Here is a 25,412-nt window from a genome sequence, read left to right on the forward strand (position 1 = left end):
ATCTCTTGCCGACTGAGAAAATCGGCCTCCCAATTCAGGATTCCTGGAATGAACATGGCAGATATCGTGGGCAGATGAGTCTCTGCCCATACCAGGATTCTTGATACCTCTGCCAAGGCGGCCCGACTCCTCGTGCCCCCTTGATGATTTAGGAAGGCGAACGCGGTGCGATTGTCCGACTGTATCTGCACCAACCTGCCCTTTAAGATTTCCTGAGCCTGTACTAAAGCTTTGAATATAGCTCTTAGTTCCAGGATATTTATCGGTAGCCGGCTTTCCGTCACTGACCACTTTCCTTGGAAAGTGTGTGACCCCGTCATCGCCCGCCAACCTTGAAGACTGGCGTCGGTTTTGACTAATGTCCAATCCAACACCCAAAAGGGGCGACCCTGCCTGAGATGCTTTGTCTGCAACCACCAGGTCAGGGACAACCGTACCTCTGGAGAGAGATGCAGCAGCTGGGACCTGATCGTGCAATGATCCTTGTTCCAGCGAGACAGAATTAATTGCTGCAGTGGTCTGGAGTGGAATTGAGTGTATTCCACCATCCTGAAGGTGGCCACCATCGACCCCAGGACCTGCATGGCTACTAGAACGGATATTTGCCTGTTGCGAAGCAACCTGCGTATTCGTGATTGTAGAGCAAGGATCTTCTCCTCCGGCAGATATATTTTCTGCACCACGGAGTCCAATCTCGCTCCCAAATGACACATCTGTTGTACCGGACAGGGTGACGACTTTTGCCAGTTTATGACTGTACAGACGTGACTGTACAGACATGATACTGTCAGCCTCAAATGATCCTGTAACTGCTGTGGGGACTGCCCCAGCAACAGGAGGTCATCCAAGTAAGGCAAAATCCTGACACCTTGGCACCTGAGGCATGCTATCATCACTGCCATCACCTTGGTGAATACCCGAGGGGCTGTGGACAGGCCAAACATCAGGGCCTGGAGCTGAAAATGTTCCTCCCCTACCGTAAAACGAAGACATTTTTGATGAGCCTGTGTGATTGGGATGTGAAGGTAGGCATCTTGTATGTCTAGGGACACTATATAGTCCCCCTGTTCCATTGCCAACACAATCAATCGCAATGTTTCCATCCTGAACCCGGGGGGCTCGAAAAAATTTGTTGAGCTCTCTCAGATTTAGAATAGGCCAGTATGACCCATTCGGTTTCAGAACCAAGAACAGATTGGATTAAAACCCCTCTCGGAACTGGTTCTCTGGCACCGGAATCACTACTTCTGATGCTAGTAAGGCAAGATTAGCCTTCTGAAGGGCCAAAACTCTTTCTGAACCCACCTGCGGGTTTACACAAAAGAACCTTTGAGGAGGAGTCCTCCAAAATGTCAGAGCATACCCTCGGGAAACAACTCCCCGAACCCAGGCATCCTCCATCGTGAGGTGCCAGGGCTCTGAGAACCGAAGCAGTCGGCCCCCCACCCTGGAATCCCCCAGGGGCAGGCCCGTCCCAGCAGGCCACTGGTTTATCCTGGACCGTAGATCCTGGACATTTGTTCTGCCAGGGCTTCCTGAGTCCTGCCTTTCTTGGTGGAAATCTCACTGAGGGCTGACCTTTGGCCTTGCCCTGCGGCCGAAACCCCCGAAAGGACGCCCTCCTCAATTTAGACGAGGTTGCTGATGGTAAACCTGCCGTCTTTGAGGCTGCCATAGAGGATACAATTTTGTCCAGTTCTAGACCAAAGAGCACACCTCCTGTGAATGGAAGGAATTCTAGGGCCTTTTTGGACCAGACATCTGCCCTCCAATCCTTCAACCAGAGGATCCTACGTCCAACCACGGACTCAGCTGAAACTTTAGAGGAAAGGATCACTGCATCCAAGGCGGCATCACCCAAATAAGAGGCCCCTTCTCTAATAAAGGAGATCATATCCAGTTGCTCCTTGGAGGTATCTGGTTCTGGTAAAGACTCCATTAGAGTTTTGGCCCACTCATCAATAGCTCTTGCTACCCAGGCAGTGGCCATAGCTGGGCGGGTGGCCGTTCCTGCCAGCAAAAAAAGTGATTTGAGACAAGACTCCAGTCTCCTATCCGTGGTTTCCTTCAGCAAAACTGCTGGGATTAGCAAAGTGGTACGTTTAATCAGCTGTGCCACATGCGCATCAACTGATGGTGGATTCTCCCACTTGGCACAGTCCTCTGCTGGAAAAGGATATAGAAGCGCCATTCTTTTAGAAGAATGGCTTATCTTATCTGGACGGACCCAGGCTTCCTCCATAAGATAAATGTTCAGACTTTGGGAATTCTGCCTTAACCACTTTTTGGCGCTTGAACAGGGGGGCTTTCCTAAGCGGAAGATCCCCTTCCTCGATATTTAACACCGATTTTACAGCCCTTATCAGAAAAGGGACATTGGCTACTGGGAAATGATCATCACCCTCCTCGGAGCTAGACTCCTGTGAAAAGTCCTGTGCCTGTTCCTCCTCGGAGGAGGCACTTGAGTACTCACCCATGTAAGGCGGTACATGGTGCCTAGATTTAGGCTGCTTTGGCTTGACAGCCTGAGGCTGAAAAACCCCCGAGGATGATGCCATAACCTTACCAGCACCAGGGTCCATCCAAGGCGGCCACATCATGGGCATAGGATGCATCTGCTGAGGCAAACCCCAAACCAGTGGTACCGGGGCAGCCAGCCGTTCCGCCACCTGAGCCATAACCTGAGAAAATTTTGCCCAAGGAGGCTCAGGGCCTGAAACAGGCAAACTTAATTGGTGTGGTGGCTGTCTGAAATAGTTCCCATAAAGCCCATTTTGTAGAAAGTCCTGTGGGGACAAACCTGCCTTGCAGGCTACACAGGATATCAGCAACGGGGCTCCCGCCACCTGACCCTCAGACTCCTTAGACATAACACTATGCCACTGGTTCTGAGTGTCTATGTGCTGCTTTCTACTCTCAACCCACACACCTGTAGCAAGGGAAGGGGAGAGACAGTGACAGTATACAGGAATTACAGTTCCTTTACAGAAGAAACAGTATCCATAAACAACAATCACATGTCATGCATAAATACTCTGCGAGCCATATGCATATAAGCTCTCACTACCACTCTCACTAAGCTTAGGTAGGATAGAGCCCTGTAAAAACCTAGACCAGCAGTAGGCAAGGTATACAGGGAGACTGCCCAGCGTCCCTCTTGTAGGAGCAGCGTTCAGAGATCAACTGACATACACTCTGGCTGCCCTATATGGAGGCTGGGAGGAACAATCCACAATCAACTGTGCAAGAGGACTGAACTAGCGTGTGGATTGGGGGAGGGGCCGCCGGGGAAGCGTACCTCCCCTATGCTGCTTGGACCTGCCCGGTAAACTGACCTGGCCGCCGCCACAAGCCCCGGCTGGTCAGGAACATCAAATCCCGGCGGTCTAGGCTAGGAGAACAAGCCGTATGCCTCCTGATTGCAGCGCGCCTCCGGCCAGTCTCACCGCTGGAGGCCAGACCGCCACATGGTCCCGGCGTCAGCGGCCGCCGCGACCACCTGCTTACCTGCCATCCCCTTGATCCGGTTGCGGGCCAGGGCCAGAAGCCCCTGCCGAATCCCCCTGCCAAGGCTAGCGGTGCGGCGCCAGAGGTGGTAGTTGCAGCGCATGGCCGGTGCGCTTCCAATCAGGTGCGAGGCTGCTTCCAGGACAGCTCAGACCATCCGCTGAGATAGAGAGTAAAACTCTCTTTTTTTTTTTTACTCGTCTGCAGGACTGCTCCAGCAGTCCCACTGTCTATGTGGTGAACACACCAAACAGGAAGAACTGGCTACCTGAGGCAGGAGGTGGGGTATATGAGGAGGAAACCCGGTGCATCCTGGGAGTAGAGAGCTCGTTTGTATTAACTGTTTGGTGACCGGGATTCATACCCCAACATAATGGCTGTGGACCTCATGGACTCCGAAGAAGAAAAATAATCAAGTTACTTAGGTTACTAGCAATTTACCTTCAAGAAAGGCAGTGACGTGCGGTGAGGTCAGTGGCTGGGGAGGCACACATGGAGATGGGTCTGAGTGCTGGGAGCATGTCTCCCTACTTACTGTAACACACCTCTCACTACACTAAGCTTCAGTGTCCATTGATTCTACCTGCATCACTGTGTCTTCTCTTGCTGCTGCTGTATGAGTTCCGATCTCTAAACACTGCAGTGCACTTTGTGGTCACATGACATATCCGAGGTGCCCATCAGTGTTCAAGGCATGCCCTCCCCATACTCAGTGGCATGCCTCTATTAGCTCTCTTTCTGTGCAGCTTACTGCCTGTGGTGTGGCCCCAGCCCAGCTCTGTAAGCAGTGTCTGACTATACAGAAGCGAGGCTGAGCTGTTGCTGCCTCATCTCTCATCTCCCTGCAGTCCCAAGGAGCTCCACAAAGCTGGTGAGTGTTAACTATAAAAATTATTACAATAAACAAAGAATATGTTTATAAGTTATAAATATCTTCTTTGTATTAGTCTAATCATTTTTCTATCAAAGCTAAAGACTGCACATTCCTAGAGAGTAATAAATAATACTTAAAAATAATTAATAAAAGGTCATTAGTATATTTGCTTCACTATAATCAATAATATATTACATACTGAAATATTAATGCTAAACTGGACAGAAAAAGCACAATCTAACAATTAGAATGAGGTAAAGCTTTCCCTAAATACCATTTAATCTATGAAGGGATGGGGTTTGGACTTATGACTCATTATCATAAATATATTTTCTGGATAATTAAGTCTTTTTAAAGTACAGACTTCAAGCTTTATGCAGGATTTACTGGAAAAAAATATGCAAGTAACACAATAAGCAATACAATTAAGAAGAAATGTATTTGCACATAGAGTGACTTTAGAAACAAATAAAGAATGCATTACTTTGGTATAATAACTGGCCTGAGTTCTATCTTATCTTGATCTTAATTTAGTATTGCCAAAGAGAATAATAAAAATATAAATGTCATCAGCACAAGAGGTGACAATAAGTGGACAAGAAATAATATGGAGAATAAAAATCGGTGTACATTTATGGCGTTGATAACTTGATATATGTAAAGAATCTCCACTTTGGGAAAATCCTCAATATAGGCAATTAAACATGAAGTATGCATATAGAGTTGTCCTTTTAAAATCCACTTATTCAGTTTCACTTATATGAAAAAAGGACAGCACTAAATGAGAAAAATAAAATTTGTATTTAATGTGTATTTCTAAAAAAAGTGCATATTACAAAGATATCTGATCCAAATTATTTGCATATTGGCATCTATATTTTGTATTTTTATTCAATTGTGTCATAGTAAATGGCATATTATGAATAAAGAATATTGCAAGTATTATTAATATTATTTTTTTTTAAATAACTTTACAAAATAATTACATACAGATGTCATGAAATGGTTAAATGTTTATGCTTTTTCAGACTATTAGAAAAATATATTTCCACCAAGATATAATCTTAAAGAACACATATGTCCAAAGTCTAAACGTTGACAAAGAAAAACAAACAGGTAATTAATGCCTCTCTGCCTTTTACCCAGCATTTGACTAACTTGGGATTTTTTCAAAATACAGTAGAATTGTTCCTGTGTTCCTACTGAAAAACGCCTCTCTACATCTACTCTTGCCTTAGCAATCTACACTCTGCAATTCTACCCTGTCTCGACCACACTAACAAATCCAAAAAGAGATTGGGTAACAGTTTATGGACGTAGTGCTGATTACAGATCTACAAGTATAAAACACCTCCATATTCAAATGACTCACAGCGGTGTTTCAGGTGGGTATATATCTCTGCCATTCTGCTTTCAGACATTGCAACTGAATGGTAATGGAGACTGAGCTAAAGTTTATAAACAGTGATATGAACACAAGGACACTAAAGAATATGCCTGGCATTCAAACCATCATGAATGTAAGCAGGACCTATGAAAATTAAGGAAAGTAATCGCTACCTAGTATTCCCATTTAGTAAAAGAAGACTCAGGTTTACATACTAATTTAAAGATTGGGTATTAGAAAATGTGCCCACACACATACCGACTTTTCATCCAATTTGGCCGATTTCGACGAATCGTGACGACAGATCATGTAAAAATGGCCAAATCGTGAGTTTCTACACTTGATCACGATGCCGATGTGCGTCCCCGCTCGTCGTACCTTGCATCTTCAGATCTGCCGTGCTGTAGGGCAGATTAGCTAATCTGGGATACAATGTACTGGCTGTACAATAGATCTTAAGTCAGATTGGACATTTTTAACTCCAAATCGTGACCACGACTGCCTGGGGAGAGTTCAGGGAGAGTTCAGGGGAAATCGTGTACATTGGCTGATTGGGAGCAAGTCGGTATGTGTGTGGGCACCTTTAGACTTTAGTCAGATCACCACTGAAAGAGTTTTGTAGATTTATCTAGCTCATACAGTATATATAAAAGTTTCTTCAGTATACCATTTAGTGAGTCATTTTAGTGATCAGATAAAACATAACTTAATCATTTACCTCTCTCTGTTCACTGCAGATTTTACAAAGCCATGTGGGTCGCTTCAAGGTACCAAAAGTTTCAATGCCGCATTTAGTACAGACTTTCTGGAAATTAAAAATAGACAGGATATAAATTAGCATATGTCCATATCTTGTGTGTGTGTGTGTGTAATAAATAAATATATATATATATATATATATATATATAGATATATAGATATATAATGTACAGACCGGCACTCCGAAAAATAACAGTAATACCTGCAGGCGGTGCCCCCACAAAAAATCCAGTATACATATGTAAGGTGCGGCACTTGTCCCAAAAGAATCATCCGAGTCAGGTTTTAAGTTATCAACGTTTCAGTGTTTTTAATACACTATCTTCTTTTGTATCCTGAAGATAGTGTATTAAAAAAACACAAAAACGTTGATACTATAACTTAAAACCTGACTCGGATGATTCTTTTGGGACGAGTGCCGCAACTTACATATGTGTGTATATGTATATAGGCGTGCACTCACCAGTTTTCTACAAAATTCTTGTTTATTACATGCCAGCAAAGATTATTACAGCATCAACATTTTGGTCCCGTACATGGACCTTTGTCAAGATACAAAGTCGAGTGATCAAATCCCTATATATATTATATATATATATATATATATATATATATATACACACACACATACACACACACATTATATATATATATATACATACATACCCATATGCATAGTGTAGTACCACCCCCTTAATCATTAGCAACATCTGTAGAGTTAAATGACAAGAATGCAGGATCTAGGTAACCGTTATACACTTCCTGCTAGTGGCGTAAACCTCCCACAACACTGCAGATCAGGTTGTCATGCAACGAGTGTAAACATCCTATGAGCAGATCACCCAGTCAGCGGATCACCCAGTCAGAGAAATCTCCGTAGCTCACCGCCCTCAGGAACAACTCAAGTGTAATGTAGTGGCATAATAAATATTAAATATAATTAAGTTACAGGCTAAGTAGCCACAATGACCAATATTGTGTTATTACAATAGCAAAAAGTGGTAAGTCCCATGCATAGAGTAAATAAGTACCCATCAACATGATCATCATACATAAAACATCATAAGTACAGTATATTATTCAATCTAGAAAACCATCACAGACCGTATAGAACCGTCAACAAAAATATGAACTGCAATGGTTAAAAAAATAGAAAAACAATGAGAAAAAAAAAAGTAAAAAATTAAAATTAGAAACAGACAATCAGGTGGTGCATCCCTTATGTACAACAGAGACAAATCAATCCAAAAAAAGCCAGGATGTATGGCCTTATTCAAGCCACGAGGATAAATGGTATCCAATCTATGAGTCCACATAGCTTCCTTGCGTGGCAGTAGCTTAGCACGGTCAACTCCCCTTCTTGGTTGGGGAACCCAGACAATGATCATGCATTTCAAAGATGCCAGAGCATGGTGAGCAAAAATGTCTAGCAACTGGTTTGTCAGAGGATCCGCAGGACAACGCGGTCCTTATAGAAGATCTGTGGTTAGCCATTCTTTCACGGAATGTTCGAATAATCTTTGCCACATAATACAAGGAACAAGAACGCATCAGAAATTACACTACATGGTCAGATGTACAAGTATCACAATGCTGTATCTGGATTTTGCGCCCTGTGTGGGGATGATGAAAAAATTGTTCAACAAGCATACTCCTGGTTGTGCAATTGACACAGCAAAAGCAGCGTGGTTTGTGTTGATATAACCACTTGTGTCCCCTTTGTGATTGATTCAGATCAGGTCGTATTAAGATGTCTTTGAAGTTACGACCCCACTTGAAGCTCATTAATGGTTTTTTGGGACTCGTCCCTTTAGGACAGAGTCTGTGGCAACACATGCCAATACTATTGTACTGCGTTGTGAACAATCAATCCAGCTGTATCAATATTGGTAGTTGTGACAAATAGATTGGTACATCCCAAACTTTGCCTTTTGATGTTACCTCCTTGAAAGATTTGTCTCGCTTTCAACAAACATCTCTCAGTAGCCCTCCAATCGTATCCTCTCCCGGTGAATCTGTTCTGCATTTCCCTGAGTTGAGTGTCTACCATCTCACAGTCTGAATTATTGCGAAGAACCCACATAAATTTGGGAAATTGACAAATTATGTTTTAGAGAACCTGAATGGTGACTCTACTGTATTTATGAAATATCTCTTGGTAAAAAGTACACGCTGATCACAGCTGAGAAAGGATCATGCAACAATAAAATGTTGGAAAACAAATATCTAAAAGAATGGACAAGGTTGAAATATGGGAACAAACTCTTTAATCAATGGAAATTATGGACATTAGAAACTTTTATTAATTCCAAGGAAAATCTTTATGCAAAAAGACTATGCTGTATGAAGTATCATACATGTTGTTTTGTTAAAGAATATATATTTTCATCCTTCATTTTTTTTTTTTTTTAAGATAAAATTTCAATATTTAAATTATTTTAGGCTAATTATGAATATCTTATTAGTAGATTGATTATTCTGTGTTTACACATATATTCTTTAAGATCAAGTTCTTCTTAAAACGAATACTAAGTGGCTGACTCTAAAAATAAATACTATTATAGAAGATGGTTTTTATCACTGTGTTTATTATCCCCAGATCGGGAGGGCTACGAATGCGTAATTGAGCGATTAGTGAGAGTACTACACTCCGTGGCTTTGACAGTAGAGGCGAAAGTACTGGAGTCGGGTGGAAGCAATGGAATCGGAACAGGAGGACTCGCGGTTGAGATCATAGAGACGGGAATCACAGCAGAAAGAACAAGTTCCTGAGATTAGCATGAAGTAACTTCCGGGTTGCAGTGTTACACGCACCATCTCAAGGCGGATGTGACATCATTAAGTCCGGGCGGAAGGACACAGGGACTACCCCGCTATGGGCAGAAGAGTCGGATAAAGTTGTTTTTAACCCTAATTTCTGACATTTTTAACTCAGCATGCAAGCGTTTATATATACATACATGATCACGATAGATGGCTATAGGATTAATCTGTTTTTTGGTCGCGCCCAATTACTGAAAGGGGCGGGCACCGGATGTTGATGATAATTGCTCCTTATTGAGTCCTTTGCAGGGGGATATAAAAATGCAGACCCCACAGTACAACACTACTCTCTTGATGAAGTCTTAAACTGACGAAACGCGTTGGTGCCTGTTGTTGCCTTACCTGCCACATGAACTTTTCAGCTACTACCTCAGATAAGCTGCTCTACCTATATATACACCGATTTTTTATCTTGTTATTTTTTAATTGCCCTATTTATAATAAGTGATGTTTTTAGTTTAATTATTAAATCATTGTATTTTAAACTTTCACTTGTTGCACTTTCTTAAAATATAATATCCAATACACTAGGACATTGGGTTAATTATAAATTTAGCATTTATCTTTGTGTACTTAATGTTATGTAATTATATTGCTATATGAAATAAGCCTTTGCACACTTTTGCACATCTAGCACTGTCACTTTATATTCATCATACTTATGTCTACACGTGGTTTGTTAATTACATCAATCACTATATTTTAACCAACCAGCCGGTCGCTCTATAGTTAATATTTATGTACAATTATATATTCATATATATAGTATTTAGAAAAGAAGGCACTCAGAACGGCCTTTAAAATATAACTTCTCTTATGGAAAATACATTTTGGTTAAGAACATTACGTCACAGATAATAAGAGGTTCAGGAATTAAGTTCCTGCTGAAAAATAGCACTGTAAATTATATATATATATATATATATATATATATACACACATACACACACAATCTCTTGCGGACCGGCACTCCTCCTTCCAAGTCAGTTGCTCAGGTGCCCTCCGTACATAGGCCCTGATTCAGAGCCGGACGCTCTGACCAGAGCGCTCGCACTGAATCAGGGCCCACCTCCATTAAAATGGAGCGTCCTCCTGGACGCTCTTATAGCTGTGGGTCACCACCCACAGCATATACGAGCGTGCAAAATGATCGGAACTGCGAGCAAAAGCCTGCGGTTGAGTTTCTCAACCGCAAGGCCAGGAGTGATTTTGGCTCTATCAGAGCCAAAATCACTCCCACTGACATCACTAGTGATGTCAGTGGGGCCGGCTTCAGACGGTAGGCGTTCCCTTGGGAACGCCTCCGTCTGGCAGGCACGCCCCCGGCATGCCCACCAAAGGGGGCGTGCTGTCAGTCACCATCGACAGCACGCCCCCTTTGATGAGACACTCCGAGCGAAGAAAAGTCCTTCGCTCATCGGGTCTCGTGCATGCGCACGACGGAGCTCCCTCCGTGGTGCGCATGCGCAGTGGGGAACATCGACCCACTTGTGAGCGTACTGTCGCTCGCGAGTGGGTCTGAATGACCCCCATAATTCCATCAAACCCTTCCGATAAACAGAGGCACTCTGAGACTGTTATAGATGAACACTTAGCTTATATTGCAAAAAAAGACTCCAACGTTTCGGGACCAAACGTGTCCCTTTGTCAAGGCATGAAATATGAAAATAATGAAATATTTTGGATAACGGAATATTCCGTATTTTGAAATATTTTCATATCATTATGAAATATCTTGGGAATGGGACCCTAATATACACACAGAATGCATTTATGTGTTATATACACCTTATACATACAGCCTACAGGTAAATTTAAACAATATTTTCAATAATTTTGTGGCTCAAGCTAAGTTTGTGTACAGAAATGAAATTCACTTATGTTTCATATACATCTTATACACACAGCCTGAAGGTAATTTTATTCAATATTTTTAATAATTTGTGCCTTAGACAAAATTTTAGTACATTGAACCATCAAAAATCAAAGGTTTCATAATCTCAGTCATGCCAAAATTATTCCATATTTTGGATTATTACGTATTTCGGAATATTTGCGGAATATTTGGATATGGGAGACTCAACCTGTATATATATATACATTGGCCCTATAATATGTAACTTCTCTAATTGTAGTTTTCCTTCAAATGTTACAGTTACAGATCTCCCTCAATGGTACAGTAGGTACTGTATAGTCACATATATCCCCAGAAAAAGGTGTCTATTTCAGAGCTTCTGTTTGCTACATGCAATTTTTATCTGTTCTCTTTCTTCTTGAATACTGGATCAAATAAGATGCATTTAATGTGGGTTTTTAAACCACTGCATGATGATCTTCTCCACAACAAAATTATAAACATGCAAATATATACATGAATAACATATACTGTACAAAGGGCAACATTTTTAGGCTTATGACTTAATGTTTTATAAAACTAACTTATTATTTTAGATGAAATACAAAACATGTCAGCTTTAGTATTTAGTAGAGGTAATGACATCTCTTTTTTACTTAAAATCTTCTTTTAAAATCTCCTACTCATTAGTACTTGTTCACTGTTACTATCTCTGGCCCTCATTCAGAGGTGGTCGCAAGAAGCGATCGCTCTCTCTGAATGAGGACGGCCGCTTCATTTTTGAAGTGCGGCCTCCTGGTCGTTAGTTAAGCTGTGGGTTACCACCTACAGCTTAACGACCGACCAGGTTGATGGTCGCGATGGTGATCATCATTGCGACCATCGGGGCTTGCGACGAGACCCTAAGGTTGGGTCTCGGCAACCGTAAGCCCCAGGGAGCTTTCTGCTCTGATGGAGCAGGAAGCTCCCCATTGACATCACTGATGATGTCAGTGCGGCCGCCCACAAAACGGTAGGCATTCCTCAAGGAATGCCTCCGTTTTGGAAACCACCCCCCCGGCCCGCCTACAAAACGGGGTGAGCTGTCGATCAACATCGACAACCGTCCCTTTTGTAGCGAGCTCCGGAGTGAGAGAGTTTCTCTCTCACTCCGAGGCTTGCGCATGCGCAGTGCGGCCGCTGCGCGTGCGCAGTGCTACCCATCAACCCGGTTGCGAGCACATCCGTGCTTGCGACCGGGTCTGAATGTTCCTGTTCTGTGAGGACAATGTTCTTTATCCTGTGGAATTTTACGCTACCTGACACTCATACAGATAGAGATGTGTCCTTATTTAATTATCCTTCTGGCAGGACACAACTTAGATAAAACGTCTATGAGTAAAATGCTAATGAAAAAAAAAACGTCTGGTGATAAAATATCACAACTTGTGATAAGGTGTTACAAACTACTATAGAACTCCTTAGAATACTAGACCTTATCACAAGTTGTAATCCCTTATAAGGAGATGTATTTATATCACACAAATGTCTGGCTGGATGTTCATTACATGAGGACACATCTGTACCTACTACTCTGAGCTTGAAGATTTTAGCAAGTTCAAAGGGAACTGCAAACTAAACTTTAGATTGAGACCCTTCATCTGGCTCAAATAAACAATAACAGGGAATCATTATTAGTAAAATGTTGATATTTGGTCTCAGCCCTAACAATCCTGCTTTACTAACTGTTGACACATTCTTTGATGCTTTTGGTTTGCTATATAAAAACTCAGAAAGGGTAGTCTCTGCCCGAAGCACATGTAGAATCAGACAAACCAGGCCGCAGGATAGTATTAATTTTGGTGTTTGTCAACTGACAGTGTTTGTAACAAATTTGCAGTCAGTTCAAACTTATGTCTGGCCAAGCAGGTGAAATATACCCTGCTACTGTACCTCATTCCTGGAAGGGTATCGGTATGTTACACCACCGGACATCAGCCCAGCGGATGAAATACTGACACCGAAAGGAAAGCATATGGAGATCCCGACATGGTAAGTATAAAGGCTATCCCTAACCCTCCCGGGGCATTGGGATTTCGGCGTGGGGCTAATGATAGGCGTCGGTATTTAGACGCCTATCATTAGTCCCATGCCGGGATTTAGAGCTGTTGTATCTATTAAAATTCACAGGTGGATAAAGGAAGAAAGTAGGGAAGAGATCCATCTTCCTTGACTTCTCCTCTGAGGGCCTATTCATCAACATTAAAATATTAATGGAGGTAATAAGGTTTACAACTCACATGGAGTTCTACCTAATTACCGGAGGAATTAATCATTCCTCCTCTCCATAACTATCTATTCCGAAAAGCTGTCATTTTTGCGATGACAGCTTTTCAGAAAATAGATACTTTTCCCTGCCTACACTAACTTACCGCAGCTGGAAACAGTGCTGTGCATGCGCTGTTATGTTCACAAATGTGGCGCAAGCGCAACACTGATTACAGCTGTGGTAATTCTGTGTCCGCCACCCCCATCCCACAACCCCCTGCTCACCTCTCCCAGACCCTGACCTCCCGCCTGGCTTGCTAAAGATTTATTTTTTTTTTACTTTTCTGTGTTTTGCTGGGTGAACCCAGTGTCAGAGCAGCAGCCGGAGAAGGGACCAGGGAACCAAGGAGGACCTGCTCACGCTGAAAGCAGGTAAGTATATCACGCCGTACGCCACCTGAGAGTGGCGTATAGCAACACCATCAAATTCCGAAAAAACATAATTTTCGGAATTTGCTGAATAGCCTAATTTCTACATCCCCATACTAATATTTGGGGAGTGTGGAAATTAACGCAGCAGACTTAACCAGGAGATATGAGTAATATCTCCTGCGTTAAGTGTGTTAATGAATACTACAATAACGGTAATTAAGGAAAATGGCCTTAAAAAACGTTATTTTAGTGTTGATGAATAGGCCCCAGGTCACCTATTCTGTAATGCCTGATTCTGTTAAACCAATGCAGACTGATGCTTCAGGCATCTTTTGAAAGAGAAAATTAGGACATGCATTCAAAGGTTCTGTTTGTATTGTGAAGGCCACATTGCCCGCCCTTGTTTAGTGTTCACTCTAGCTCCGGCGGCAGGCAGGGTGCCGGAGCTAGAGAGGGCAACTTTGTGCGCGCGGGCGAAAAGGGGGCGTGGCCATAAAAGGGGCGTGTCTATAAGACGCATCCCCTTTTTCATCAAACTTGGGGGCGTGCCCAGCACTTACGGACATGCCGGGCAGCCCCCAAGCGCTGCAAACAGGGAGAATAGATGCCGGGCGCATGCACCCGGCGTCTATTCTCCGGCGGTGACCGCACATTTCTCCACCCGCGGGACACTGCGTCCCGCGGGTGAAGACTGCACCCGCAGCCTGTGAGGGCCTAGCGGGAACGCTACTTGTTCCAATAAGTCAGCAAGCAACCAAACCTAGGAAATATGTGGCAAGTCCACCTAAGCTTGCAGCAAAATACAAAAGACAGATGAGCAAGAAGTAAAACGAGGTCTTCCCTTTTACTTCCTACTCATAAGTCATTTGCATGTATTTCTTTTGATGTTTCTGCAGGAACTGTCTTACATTGTCCTAGCGTAAACTTTAAATATCCATCCGGTTTCTATAGACCCTGATAGCACGGTATATGGTTTGGACGGTAATCCTCTTGTTGTTGGTGGGATTCTAAATAATTGCAATATGTTAGTATTTTGGTTTTCTTTGTGTGGCATTGCAGGCACCATGTGGCACCTGATAAATAAAAGTTAATAATAATTATTCAACTTACTAACTTCTAAGCAATTTAGAGTTTTTTTGTTTTTGCCAATTATTTTGTCAATTATTAAGGTTCATTCATTATTTTTCTGATTTGGCTCCTGCTACCACTACGCTGTCCAAGAAAGGGTCAGATTTAATGGATTTATTTCATCAGGTCCAGGAAGACTATTTCTGCAACTACTGCTGCACCTCCTTCCCAATATAAACAATGCCTGACCTGTTAAGCCAGTAACAAAATTTAAAGCTGGGTGCACACTAGACAGTATGTTGCCTGATCCTGCGGATCGGGCCGACATATCGTCCAAGTCGGCAAGTGTGTATGCACTATGACAAACCATGTGCACTCCCACAGGGTCGTTCATCGAATTGACAGATCGAGTCTACTTGCTACTCAAGCTGTCAATTTGGCTGGTGAAAGACATACTGTATCATGCGGTTGTTCACCAGTGTCAAATGACCGCACGATATGTCATTCATCACATTGTGCGTCGGCCGGGTCTTCAAGTGTGTACCAGGCTTAGGTGTGTTGGGCAGTATTATGTTGGACCTCTTTCACTGCTGGACCTGCCTCTATAGGATATAACTGTAGAGCAGCAGAGTTTCACTGATAGATTACCACTGGTCACTGCAACTTTCTAAATAAGGATACGTTGGACAGATTTACCAGTGGGTATTATTTATTAGGTGATCTTTATCAAACTGGGACCATACCGATTTGATCATCTCTTTTAATGTTGATGTACAGGTCATACAGTTCAAATATCCAAGTTCTGTGCTGGTAGCTGGTGAGCCAGATTTGGCTGCTGAGATCAATGAGACAATAATCAAGAATATCTTGCAAGATAGGTTAAAAAAAATTGAATGTTTAACAGGAGCTATTGGTCATTAGAGTGTGAATAACAAAGAATTAAGAAGCTGTGCCTGCAAATCCCATAAGGCATAGCAAATGTCACAATCTAGACCATTGGTTCTCAAACTCGATCCTCAGGACACCACACATTTTACAGGTCACCCAGCAGGTGCACAGGTGTATTCATTACTCACTGACACATTTTAAAAGATCCCCAGGTGGAGCTAATTATTTCACTTGCGATTCTGTGAGGAGACCTGGAAAACATGCAGTTTGGGGTCCTGAGGACAGAGTTTGAGAACCTGTGATGTAGACATACTGGTTTTAATATTTTTTTTATATATATATATCTATTATGCAATTCACACCAATTAAGATTGTGGTAATTTTGTCCCAGCAGCCTGCAAAATATATAGTAGTCTCCAACCTATTTTAGGCCACATTTATATGTCACCATCTCAAACTTGTGCTGTAAATATATAATGTTAAGTAGTCTACAATTATTTTACTAATGGAACGATAGATTATTAATGCACTGAAGAAATGGTTGTTCTATTGATCTGAAATGAGTGACTAAGATGACAGTTATCCTAGTCTGGTTGAAGTCTCATTTATTTGAAAGCCATTAATTTTGGTACTTACATGTTGATGCCCTCTTCATATTTATAGTCTAATAAGAAATCCTATTTCTCACAAAAATAATTGAAATTGAAAGCACTTTTACTCTGAGAGCAGCAGGTTGTAAATGAAAGATAATTATGCATAAAATCAACTTTATTAAAAAGAACAGGAAACCATGAAAAGCTAATGTAATACTTGAAACTAAATATATAAAATGTACAGTATATGATTAAAAGGCATGCAAGCTGATTAACAAATACACTGTACATCCTTAATAGGGTACTTTTCATTATATGACAAAACCGGGATAATTAATTTTGTGCTCGTCATTTTTTAATATCAATAGTATTTTTAAATCCAATTATCCCGATTTTTTTTCACAGACAAACACAATTGAGTGTACTTCAGTTTGTAGAGCATTTATTCACACTGGGCATGCTTCAGTACCAAGCACAAGCAAGGTAGGGCGATACAGAGTGGTATGCATTTCAGTCACATCTCCTCATACAAATGAAAAGGTGTAACTGGATTGTAACCTGGGCTGCAGAGACTTCAGATGGGACTTCACTGGGTGCTTAAGGGAAGTGGCCAACGGAGCGGGCTGTAGATTGCTTTGAATCCATTACAAACAGGACACTGCAGCTATGGTCAGCGTGCAATCTCACATGGAACTAACAACCATGGCCGCCGGGGAACTTCCAGGCAGTGGCGTCACTAGGGGGTGCCTACCGCACCAGGCGTCACTCTCTGAGGGAGTGACACCAAAATGCTGGCTCCTCCTCAGTGGCCGGGAACCGGGCACTGCACTGTGATATGTGCATGCCCAGCAGGGAGTTCTGGGCATGCCCCTAGAGAGATGAAATGAGGGTGTGTGCTATAAGGACACATCCTTTCCCCTCGAGACCATGCACCCTTTTTGGCCAAGTGTGCAGAAAGTGCGTTTATTGGGTTTACAAGCCACACTGGGTGTCACCGACCCAATGACGCCACTGCTCCCAGGGCATAGACTGGTTGGTAGACAGGTCACTTCCACCAACCGGGATACATACACATTCACATCCCTCCTTTCACAGATAGAAACAATAAAATATATGGGTACAGAACACTATAATAATGGTGAATGCAGAATAGTGTGCATACCAGAAAACATATGCAAAAAATGCATAAGGAGGCATGTGGAGCTGCTGTTAGTCAGAGCGCCACGTTCTATACATGGTTGTAGCTTGCACTTGGGCATTAGTACCACAGTATGGGTGTGGCTATATAAGAGCCACCATGAAGAAGATAGAAGTCCATCCCTAGGGGTATTTCTTAAATTCAAGAGTGCTAAGAACAGGTCTGACCCATTTCTGGAACATTTTTCAAGCAACCTTTCAGCAAACCCATTTGACTGCTGGCCTTGTGTGTGATGTCGCACTGAGTTGTCAACCTTTTGAATTCAGTGCTCATATACTGTGAACAGTTGCTGAGGTATTCCATGCCCAGAAAAATGTCTCTTCATTATGTTGAATACCGCCGCAGGGATCGGTATGACCTACAGTCAGGTGCATAAATATTGGGACATTTACAGAATTTTCATATTTTGTCCTCTATTCACCACCACAATGGCTTGAAATGAAACAAACAAGATGTGCTTTAACTGCAGACTTTCAGATTTAATTTGAGGGTAATTACATCCAAATCGGGTGAACGGTGTAGGAATTACAATGGTTTCTATATGTGCCTGCCAGTTTTTAAGGGGCTAAAAGTAATGGGACAAACTAAATCCAACTTTCACTTTTTAATACTTTGTTGCAAATCCTTTGCAATCCGATTGAGCATGCATTTCACTTGATGAAGACAAAACTGAAGGGAAAATGCCCCAAGAACAAGCAGGAACTGAAGACATTTGCAGTAGAGGCCTGGCAGAGCATCACCAGGGATGAAACCCAGCGTCTGGTGATGTCTATGCATTCCAGACTTCAGGCTGTAATTGCCTGCAAAGGATTTGCAACAAAGTATTAAAAAGTGAAAGTTAGATTTAGTTTGTCCCATTACTTTTAGCCCCTTAAAAAGTGGGAGGCACATATAGAAACCGTTGTAATTCCTACACCGTTCACCTGATTTGGATGTAATCACCCTCAAATTAAATCTGAAAGTCTGCAGTTAAAGCACATCTTGTTTGTTTCATTTCAAAGCCATTGTGGTGGTGAATAGAGGCCAAAATATGAAAATTCTGTCAATGTCCCAATAATTATGCACCTGACTGTATGTCCGGCGGTTCAAATCCTGACACCGGAAGACCAGCAGCAGTGTAGATCCCGACAGGTAATTCAGGTAAGTATAACTAACCCTCTCAACCCTAGCCCCCCCGTAAGTGCCTAAACCTAACCCCCCATCCCTACAGCCTAAGACTAACCTTTCTGGGGGGTGCCTAACCCTAAACTACCCCCTGGGGGTGCCTAACCCGCCCCCTTCCCCTAGCCTAACCCTCCCAGGGGGGTGCCTAGCCCTAAGTCCCCCCCCAGGAGCACCTAACCCAACCCTCCCCCCCATGGCTGTCCGCGTCTGCCGCCCGGCTTACCTTCGTTCAGTATGCCGGGCGTCAGGCTTCCAGCATAGGGACAATGATAGGCGTCAGGCTTCCAGCATAGGGACAATGATAGGCATCTGGATTTCGACGCCTATCATTAGTCCCCTGTCGGGATTGCACAGTTGGCATTTTGACCGCCGGCTTCCTGACTGCATACCCTGCTGTATCGTGATATTTAATAAATAGTCCACTTCAAACCAACGGAGTATGGATTCACAAATACAAGTTTTCGTTCTCCCTCAATTGAAGATGTCAGCAGCAACAAGGAAGATCAGGAAACTCATGCAGTATCAGAAGTTCCCTGGAGTGATGGGGATGGAGACCATTACAGGGAGCACAAGCAGCCACTACATGGTCATTGTCAGCAGACATGGTGGGCCAGAACTGTGCATCCTTCACACTGCATTTGGTAGCTTAACCACCTGGGTACCCCTGATGCACCTGAGATGCATAGAAATTCTGTAGGGCATGGGGGATGACATAGCACTGAACCATCTAGAAAACACCATCTGATACATTAAGTTTATCATTCATTGCAAAGAATGGACAGAGGTCCTGGGATAACTCCCCAGAGTAGGCAGGCCATTCATACAAAATTTGAGATAATCTGCGACAGAAGTTATCTTTTAGAGTGGCCTCCGGGATCTCATCAAGCCACTTGGAGGACAGAACATCCAAAATATACACCCAGAAACAAAAGTATGAGAGAGTCCATTGCCAACATGGAGATCACGACTTGTACATTACATACAGGTGATAATGTTGCAGTTTCAGAATGTAGAATTTAATTCTGGCAAAAGCAGTGTGCAGAGGAGTCCGCAGTATCATGATAAGAGGCTGATGGTCAGTCACCACTATAACAGGCTGACCAAGGATCAAATCTGTGAAACGCGTTAAAAGGCAAACACTAAAGCCAATAGCCTTCTCAATCAAGGAATACATGGATTCAGTCTCTGTAAGAGCTCTGGGAGCAAATGCAACAGGCTTGTTATGCTGAAAATAGACTGCACTGAGGCCATGCTAAGAAGCTACTGATGAAGTCAGGATGAGATGGTGCACATAAAAAATGAATGACAGGGCTGCATGTCAACATGAACTTCAGTTGGGCACCAAAGAGCATCCTGGTGAGGAACTCATGAAAAAAAACATATAGTGACTTCACTGTAGTGAGGCAGGAATGTTGAGAGGTAGTTTGACATACCCTGAAATAACTGTAGACTGAACTTGTCTGAAGGGGTGTTTATTTGCTGTATTGCATGTGTCTTTGCAAGGTTTGATTTGATACTGTGTGAAGGGAGCAGGTGACCTACATAAAGGAACCTCAGTGACCTAGAAGTGGCATTTGTCAGAGTTCCATATTAAGTGAGCGTATAGTTTGAAGAGGCGCTGATCATACTCTTCCATACTGGAACCCCAAATCAGGATGTTATCCACAATGATTTCACATGGGTGACCCTCAAACAGGTGTTCCATACAGCACTGGAAGACCTAACTGCCAGTACATATTCCATAAGGCACCTGGAGAAATGCATATCTGTCGACTAGTGTCATGAATGTGGTAAGCATTGATTAATATCTGTACAGAGTGATCCTGCAAAATGCATATGGTAACTACGTGGTGAAAACCTTGGCATTAGGTATTTTAGCAATAACTTGCTCCACTGTTTTTAGAGGGTAGTGTGGTCACCAGGTCAATGCAGAACTGGACAGACTCATCCTTTTTAACAGCTGCCACCATGCTAGACACCCATGGAGTGGCTTCTTCCACAGGGGTGATTACTCTCATGACGGGGGTATTGCCTGGAAGCACACACAGTTAAAGCCACAGCCTCATCGAGACACATGTGATGGGTTATAGGTAACTATTCTATGGTACCATTGTCTAATAAATGAGCAAAGTCTTGGAGTTCTGAAATATCTAGTTGAACAACATGCACCTCAGCTCACAGTGTTATCAGGCCTAGCCTAATGCTGTCCCGCAGACCCAGAAGCAGATTTACATCACTGTCTGCAATGAGGAACACTAGTGGCATTTATTGAGGCCACACCTCGGGTTCGTATCACCTGACCACAGTAGGCAATAAGATTCACCGTGCTGGAAGAGTCAATAAATGCATTTGTATTTGTGCAATAAAGCTCTTTTTACATACTGTTACACTTGGCTCCAGTGTCTATTTTAATTTAATTTCGGGTCTTTTTGTCAGTGATGATGGTGAAAATTTCACCCTGCTAGGCCTTGAGGTCTACACTTTCACAGTGAGTCTGTGACACAAGACGGGCCAGATACAGACAAGTTCATTCATTTTGTGTGATGGGCTGTTTTTCGCAGTAAGCGTGACTGCTTGTCAACATGTTTGGGTTAGGACCTGCACCACCTTGCAAAATGGTTGAACTTGCGACAAGCATTGCAGCATTTGGTGAATGCTCAGAGTAATGGCGGCCACCACAATTCACACAGCATTGTTGTGGGTGTGCTTGATGTTGGATGTCGCCAACACTAGCTTCTACTACATATATTTTTAGGACTGCTCATGTAGTCTGCAAAAGTGAATGGAAGTTTCTAGAGTCAGTCCTTTCTCTCATTATATGTGTGTGTGAGTAGAGTCATTACATATGCCACAGGCTATCCTGAATAAGTGCACCATAAATCACATTTCATAGCCAGCAACTAGTCACTTCAGACTTTATACTCTCTGCAGGGCCCTGTACTACGGTGTTGAATACATGTCTGTCCATGATAGAAAAAATTTACTGGGAGACATATCTCATCAAACTCTGTAATTAACACTTCTGTATCCTCTCTATCCTTCCCAACTTCATAAACAAAACTGTTAGCTTTGTCTAAAACTTCAGCTCCAGCAAGATTCAGGAGCATATATGCGGAATGTCAACCAGGCATCCAAGATGTTGTCATAAAATACCAGGGCATCGATAAAGAAGAGACCCAGAGCCATCACTGCCACTCATCTGACACCATGTAAATTAGTGTGAATCCCTTACAAACAACAGAAGAGTGTAGCTGTGGTCAGCAAGTCTCTAATGCATGCAAACTCACATGGAACTAACTAAACAAACATGGCCATGGGGGAACTTTCAGGGCATAGGCTGTTTGGCACACAAGTCACTTCTGCCAACCGGGATACGTACACATCTACATGGGATACGATCTCTCATTGTACAATTACTTATGAAGTGCCGCTTTGAAGACCAAAGCATTGCAGGGGGTTTGCTTGTCCTGCAAACCTGAGCCCCTTCAGAGGCCTGGACCCAGGTAATTTGTACCCAACCCCCTTTTAATGCCTCCAACTGTAATAAGCCATTTTTACTAACTTTGACAAAGTTCATTGAGGACATGGAGATGTAACTGCAGGGCATGCAGTGTTGGACAGGAGTGTTAATATGCCCGTTTCCAGGCATATGATGTGCACCAGGTATAAGCTGGTGCAATTGCCCTCTTGATGATGATGACTACAATTATCAAGCCAAGCATATGGATAGGGGTGAGTACACTCTAATGGTGCATACAACGCTGCATACATGCGAAGATACATGCACACTTCGGGGGTTCCAGGCCCCGTTACCTAACCCAGCAGTGCCATCTCGCAGCCAGCGGTGCTCCTGCTGGTTTCTGGAGGCATCCCTGAATTCCTTGTCTGCCAACCAGCCAGGTGGTTGGCATCCCTCCAGTCTCATCTGCTGTGCCTGCAGTGTATGGGCGTCGCCATCTTGGCCACTCTCACATGACTGTCTAACTTCCAACCAGCTGCCACTATTTCTTCACCTGACCAACACAGCTTATCAGGGCCGTGGACGTCCCATTTAAAGCTGCTCTGTCAATGGAATCATCTCCACAACAACTTCTCTCCGGGGACCTGCTTCCTGGCTCCTGGCCCAGTGTGCCTGCATCTGTTCCAGTCTGTTCCTGGTGGTGCCCGCTTACTCTGTCACCACTCCAGGCTGTGTGCTAAATACAGCAAGTGCCAGCAACCACTCCAAGCTGTGCGCTACACACAAAGTACCAGCATCTGCACCAGACTGTGCTCTAAATACAGCAAGTGTCTGCATCTGCTCCACACTGTGCGCGAGATAGAGTTCCAGGCTGTGCGTTATACACAGCAAGCTACTACATCAGGCCCAAGCTGTGCGCTATACACAGCAAGCTACTACATCTGTTCTAGGCTGTGCGCGCTATACACAGCAAGCTACTACATCAGTCTCAGGCTGTGCACTATATACACAGCAACTGCTACATCCATTCCAAGCTGTGCATCATACAGCAAACTTCAACATCCAATCCAGACTGTACTCCATACGGCTGACACATTATTCATGTCTGGCTGCATGGCATACTCCATACATCCATGTTGTGCTATATTTAGCGAATGCTGTTAGACTTCAGCAGATTGTACTTCAGGCTGGGTGCAAGATCCATTTACATCTCTCATCTGTCTCAGCTGTGTATTATATTTGCTAAGATTCATCAACCAATCTCATGGTGCCCTAGTGCCTCTCTGTTAGCCTAATCCAGTCTGTGCATCCATTTTGTATCTCACTTAGTCCTCTCCCATTCTACCTTAGCATTCAGACCGCAAGGCGGCTCACCAGTTTGCTCCACATTCTGCCTCTTACAAACATTGCTACTAAACTGCATGCTGAAAAGTTTCATCAAGCCGTCTAGCTTCTTACATTTTCCTAATACAAAAGTCGACACTATGGTTCCTAACCTGGTACAACAAAACCTAAGTGACCTGACAGATATGTATTTATTTCAGTGCATACAATGTGGGAGCATCTACCGTTTAATTGCATTCAACTCAGCATCTGGCTCAGAGTTAATTTCACCTAGCTTACAGATTGATCTTTATTCACCTAGTGTCTTTGCGTTATACAGCATGGTGCAACTTAGACGCTTCACCATGGCTCTCTAGTTCTGGACTTTTGCACCTTAGCATCTTTTCGCACTGCATTGCATAATTTTCATACAAACAGGAGTGCGGTGTAGTGGGGACTTATAATTTGTACTTCTCTCGCAATTGTGACAGTGTAAATTTGCATGGCAGGACGCATGTTGTGCCTTAGTCATATGGGTCCCTGGTCTCTTGCCTCTTTCGCAGACTAATGTCCTTGTTGTACTGCAGGCAATCCCACTATTGGAGTACAGGGAACACATAATTTGTACTTTTATTGCATTAGCCATGCGAAAAAGAGGCACATATATTAAAAAATACTGAGCGACCGGAGGCATGGAATGGCTTAGTCATTGCAAGTCAAATGGAGCAATTATGCCTGTTTTGAGGCTATATTAATAAGGACACATCTATATTTCAGTAGGTGTAATCCTGTACTTCATTCTAATGCTGTACTTCAAATGCTTTACAGTGTGAATGTAGACTGCTAATACAGTATGTGAATGTTACATTAGTGATTCTGCAGCATCAGAGAGAAACATGTACAGTATATAGAACTAGCCATACGCGCACGCAGGGGGGGTTTCCGAGCACCTAGAAAACCCCCCTGCACGCCACTCCATCGCAGCGCAGCTTACAGGTTTTTTTTTTTTTTAAAGAACCTGATTGTTGCTGGCTGAGCTGGCTGTAGGGGGAGCTGCAGCGGAAGGGGATCTAGCTGTTACCATTGTGGAAGGACTGAGATATCGGAGCCTGCTGATGGTGAGTGAGTCAGTGACAAACGTTCTCTCCCAGACCCGCACCACGTGCGTGTAATGTATTACATGTGGGGGGAGCTGGTGGGGGCGGAGAGGTGATCTTTAATTAGCCATGCCAGCGCTTGTGTCAGTCTGTATTTCAGTGTGTGTGTCTAAGGGTTTGTCAGTGTGTGTGTGTGTCTGTGTGTATAGGCTTTGTTTTGTCACTGCAGTTTGTGAGTCTGTGTCAGTGTGTGTGTTTCTAGGCTTTGTCAGTGTGTGTGTTAGTCTGTGTGTATAGTCTTTAAGTAAAGTATGTGTGTCTTTGTCAGTGTGTGTATAGGCTTTGTAGTGTGTGTGTCGGCTTTGTCAGTGTGTGTGTGTAGGCTTTATTAGTGTGTGTGTCAGTGTGTGTCTGTGTGCGTGTATATGTCACTGAGTATGTTTGCAGTGCCACCTTTTTATTTGTTGGAGGAGCTGAAAAGCTCTGCATAAATATAGACAAGTAGACCAGCACTCCAAATAAAAAAGTTCAACACCCGGGGTGCAGATCCTAAAAACTAAGCAGACCGCTCAGTCTTGAACATATAATCGTTTACAGGCAGCACTGCTCAGGTACCCAATAATCCAAGCTTGTTAATCCATTACTGTGCAACATTTCAGATGCAATTATTACATATTTCGTCATTGACTGACGAAATATGTAATAAATGTATCTGAAACGTTGCACAGTAATGGATT

The 25,412-nt window shown here is 43.2% G+C and overlaps 1 protein-coding gene across 9 annotated transcripts in view; it reads right to left on the reverse strand.

Annotated features, from left to right (window-relative positions):
• The window catches only part of RPH3AL (rabphilin 3A like (without C2 domains)), a 441,120-nt gene that overhangs the window by 155,050 nt on the left and 260,658 nt on the right, over positions 1 to 25,412 (reverse strand). For all 9 annotated transcript variants that reach the window (XM_088449550.1, XM_088449546.1, XM_088449552.1 and 6 more), the window contains one exon: positions 6,487 to 6,573. In XM_088449550.1, coding sequence (XP_088305676.1) covers positions 6,487 to 6,573 — 87 coding nt within the window. The remainder of the gene's footprint in view (positions 1 to 6,486; positions 6,574 to 25,412) is intronic.

This window comes from Taudactylus pleione, unplaced genomic scaffold (assembly GCF_031769625.1).
Source record: "Taudactylus pleione unplaced genomic scaffold, aTauple2 ptg000487l, whole genome shotgun sequence".
Taxonomy (NCBI): Eukaryota; Metazoa; Chordata; class Amphibia; order Anura; family Myobatrachidae; genus Taudactylus; species Taudactylus pleione.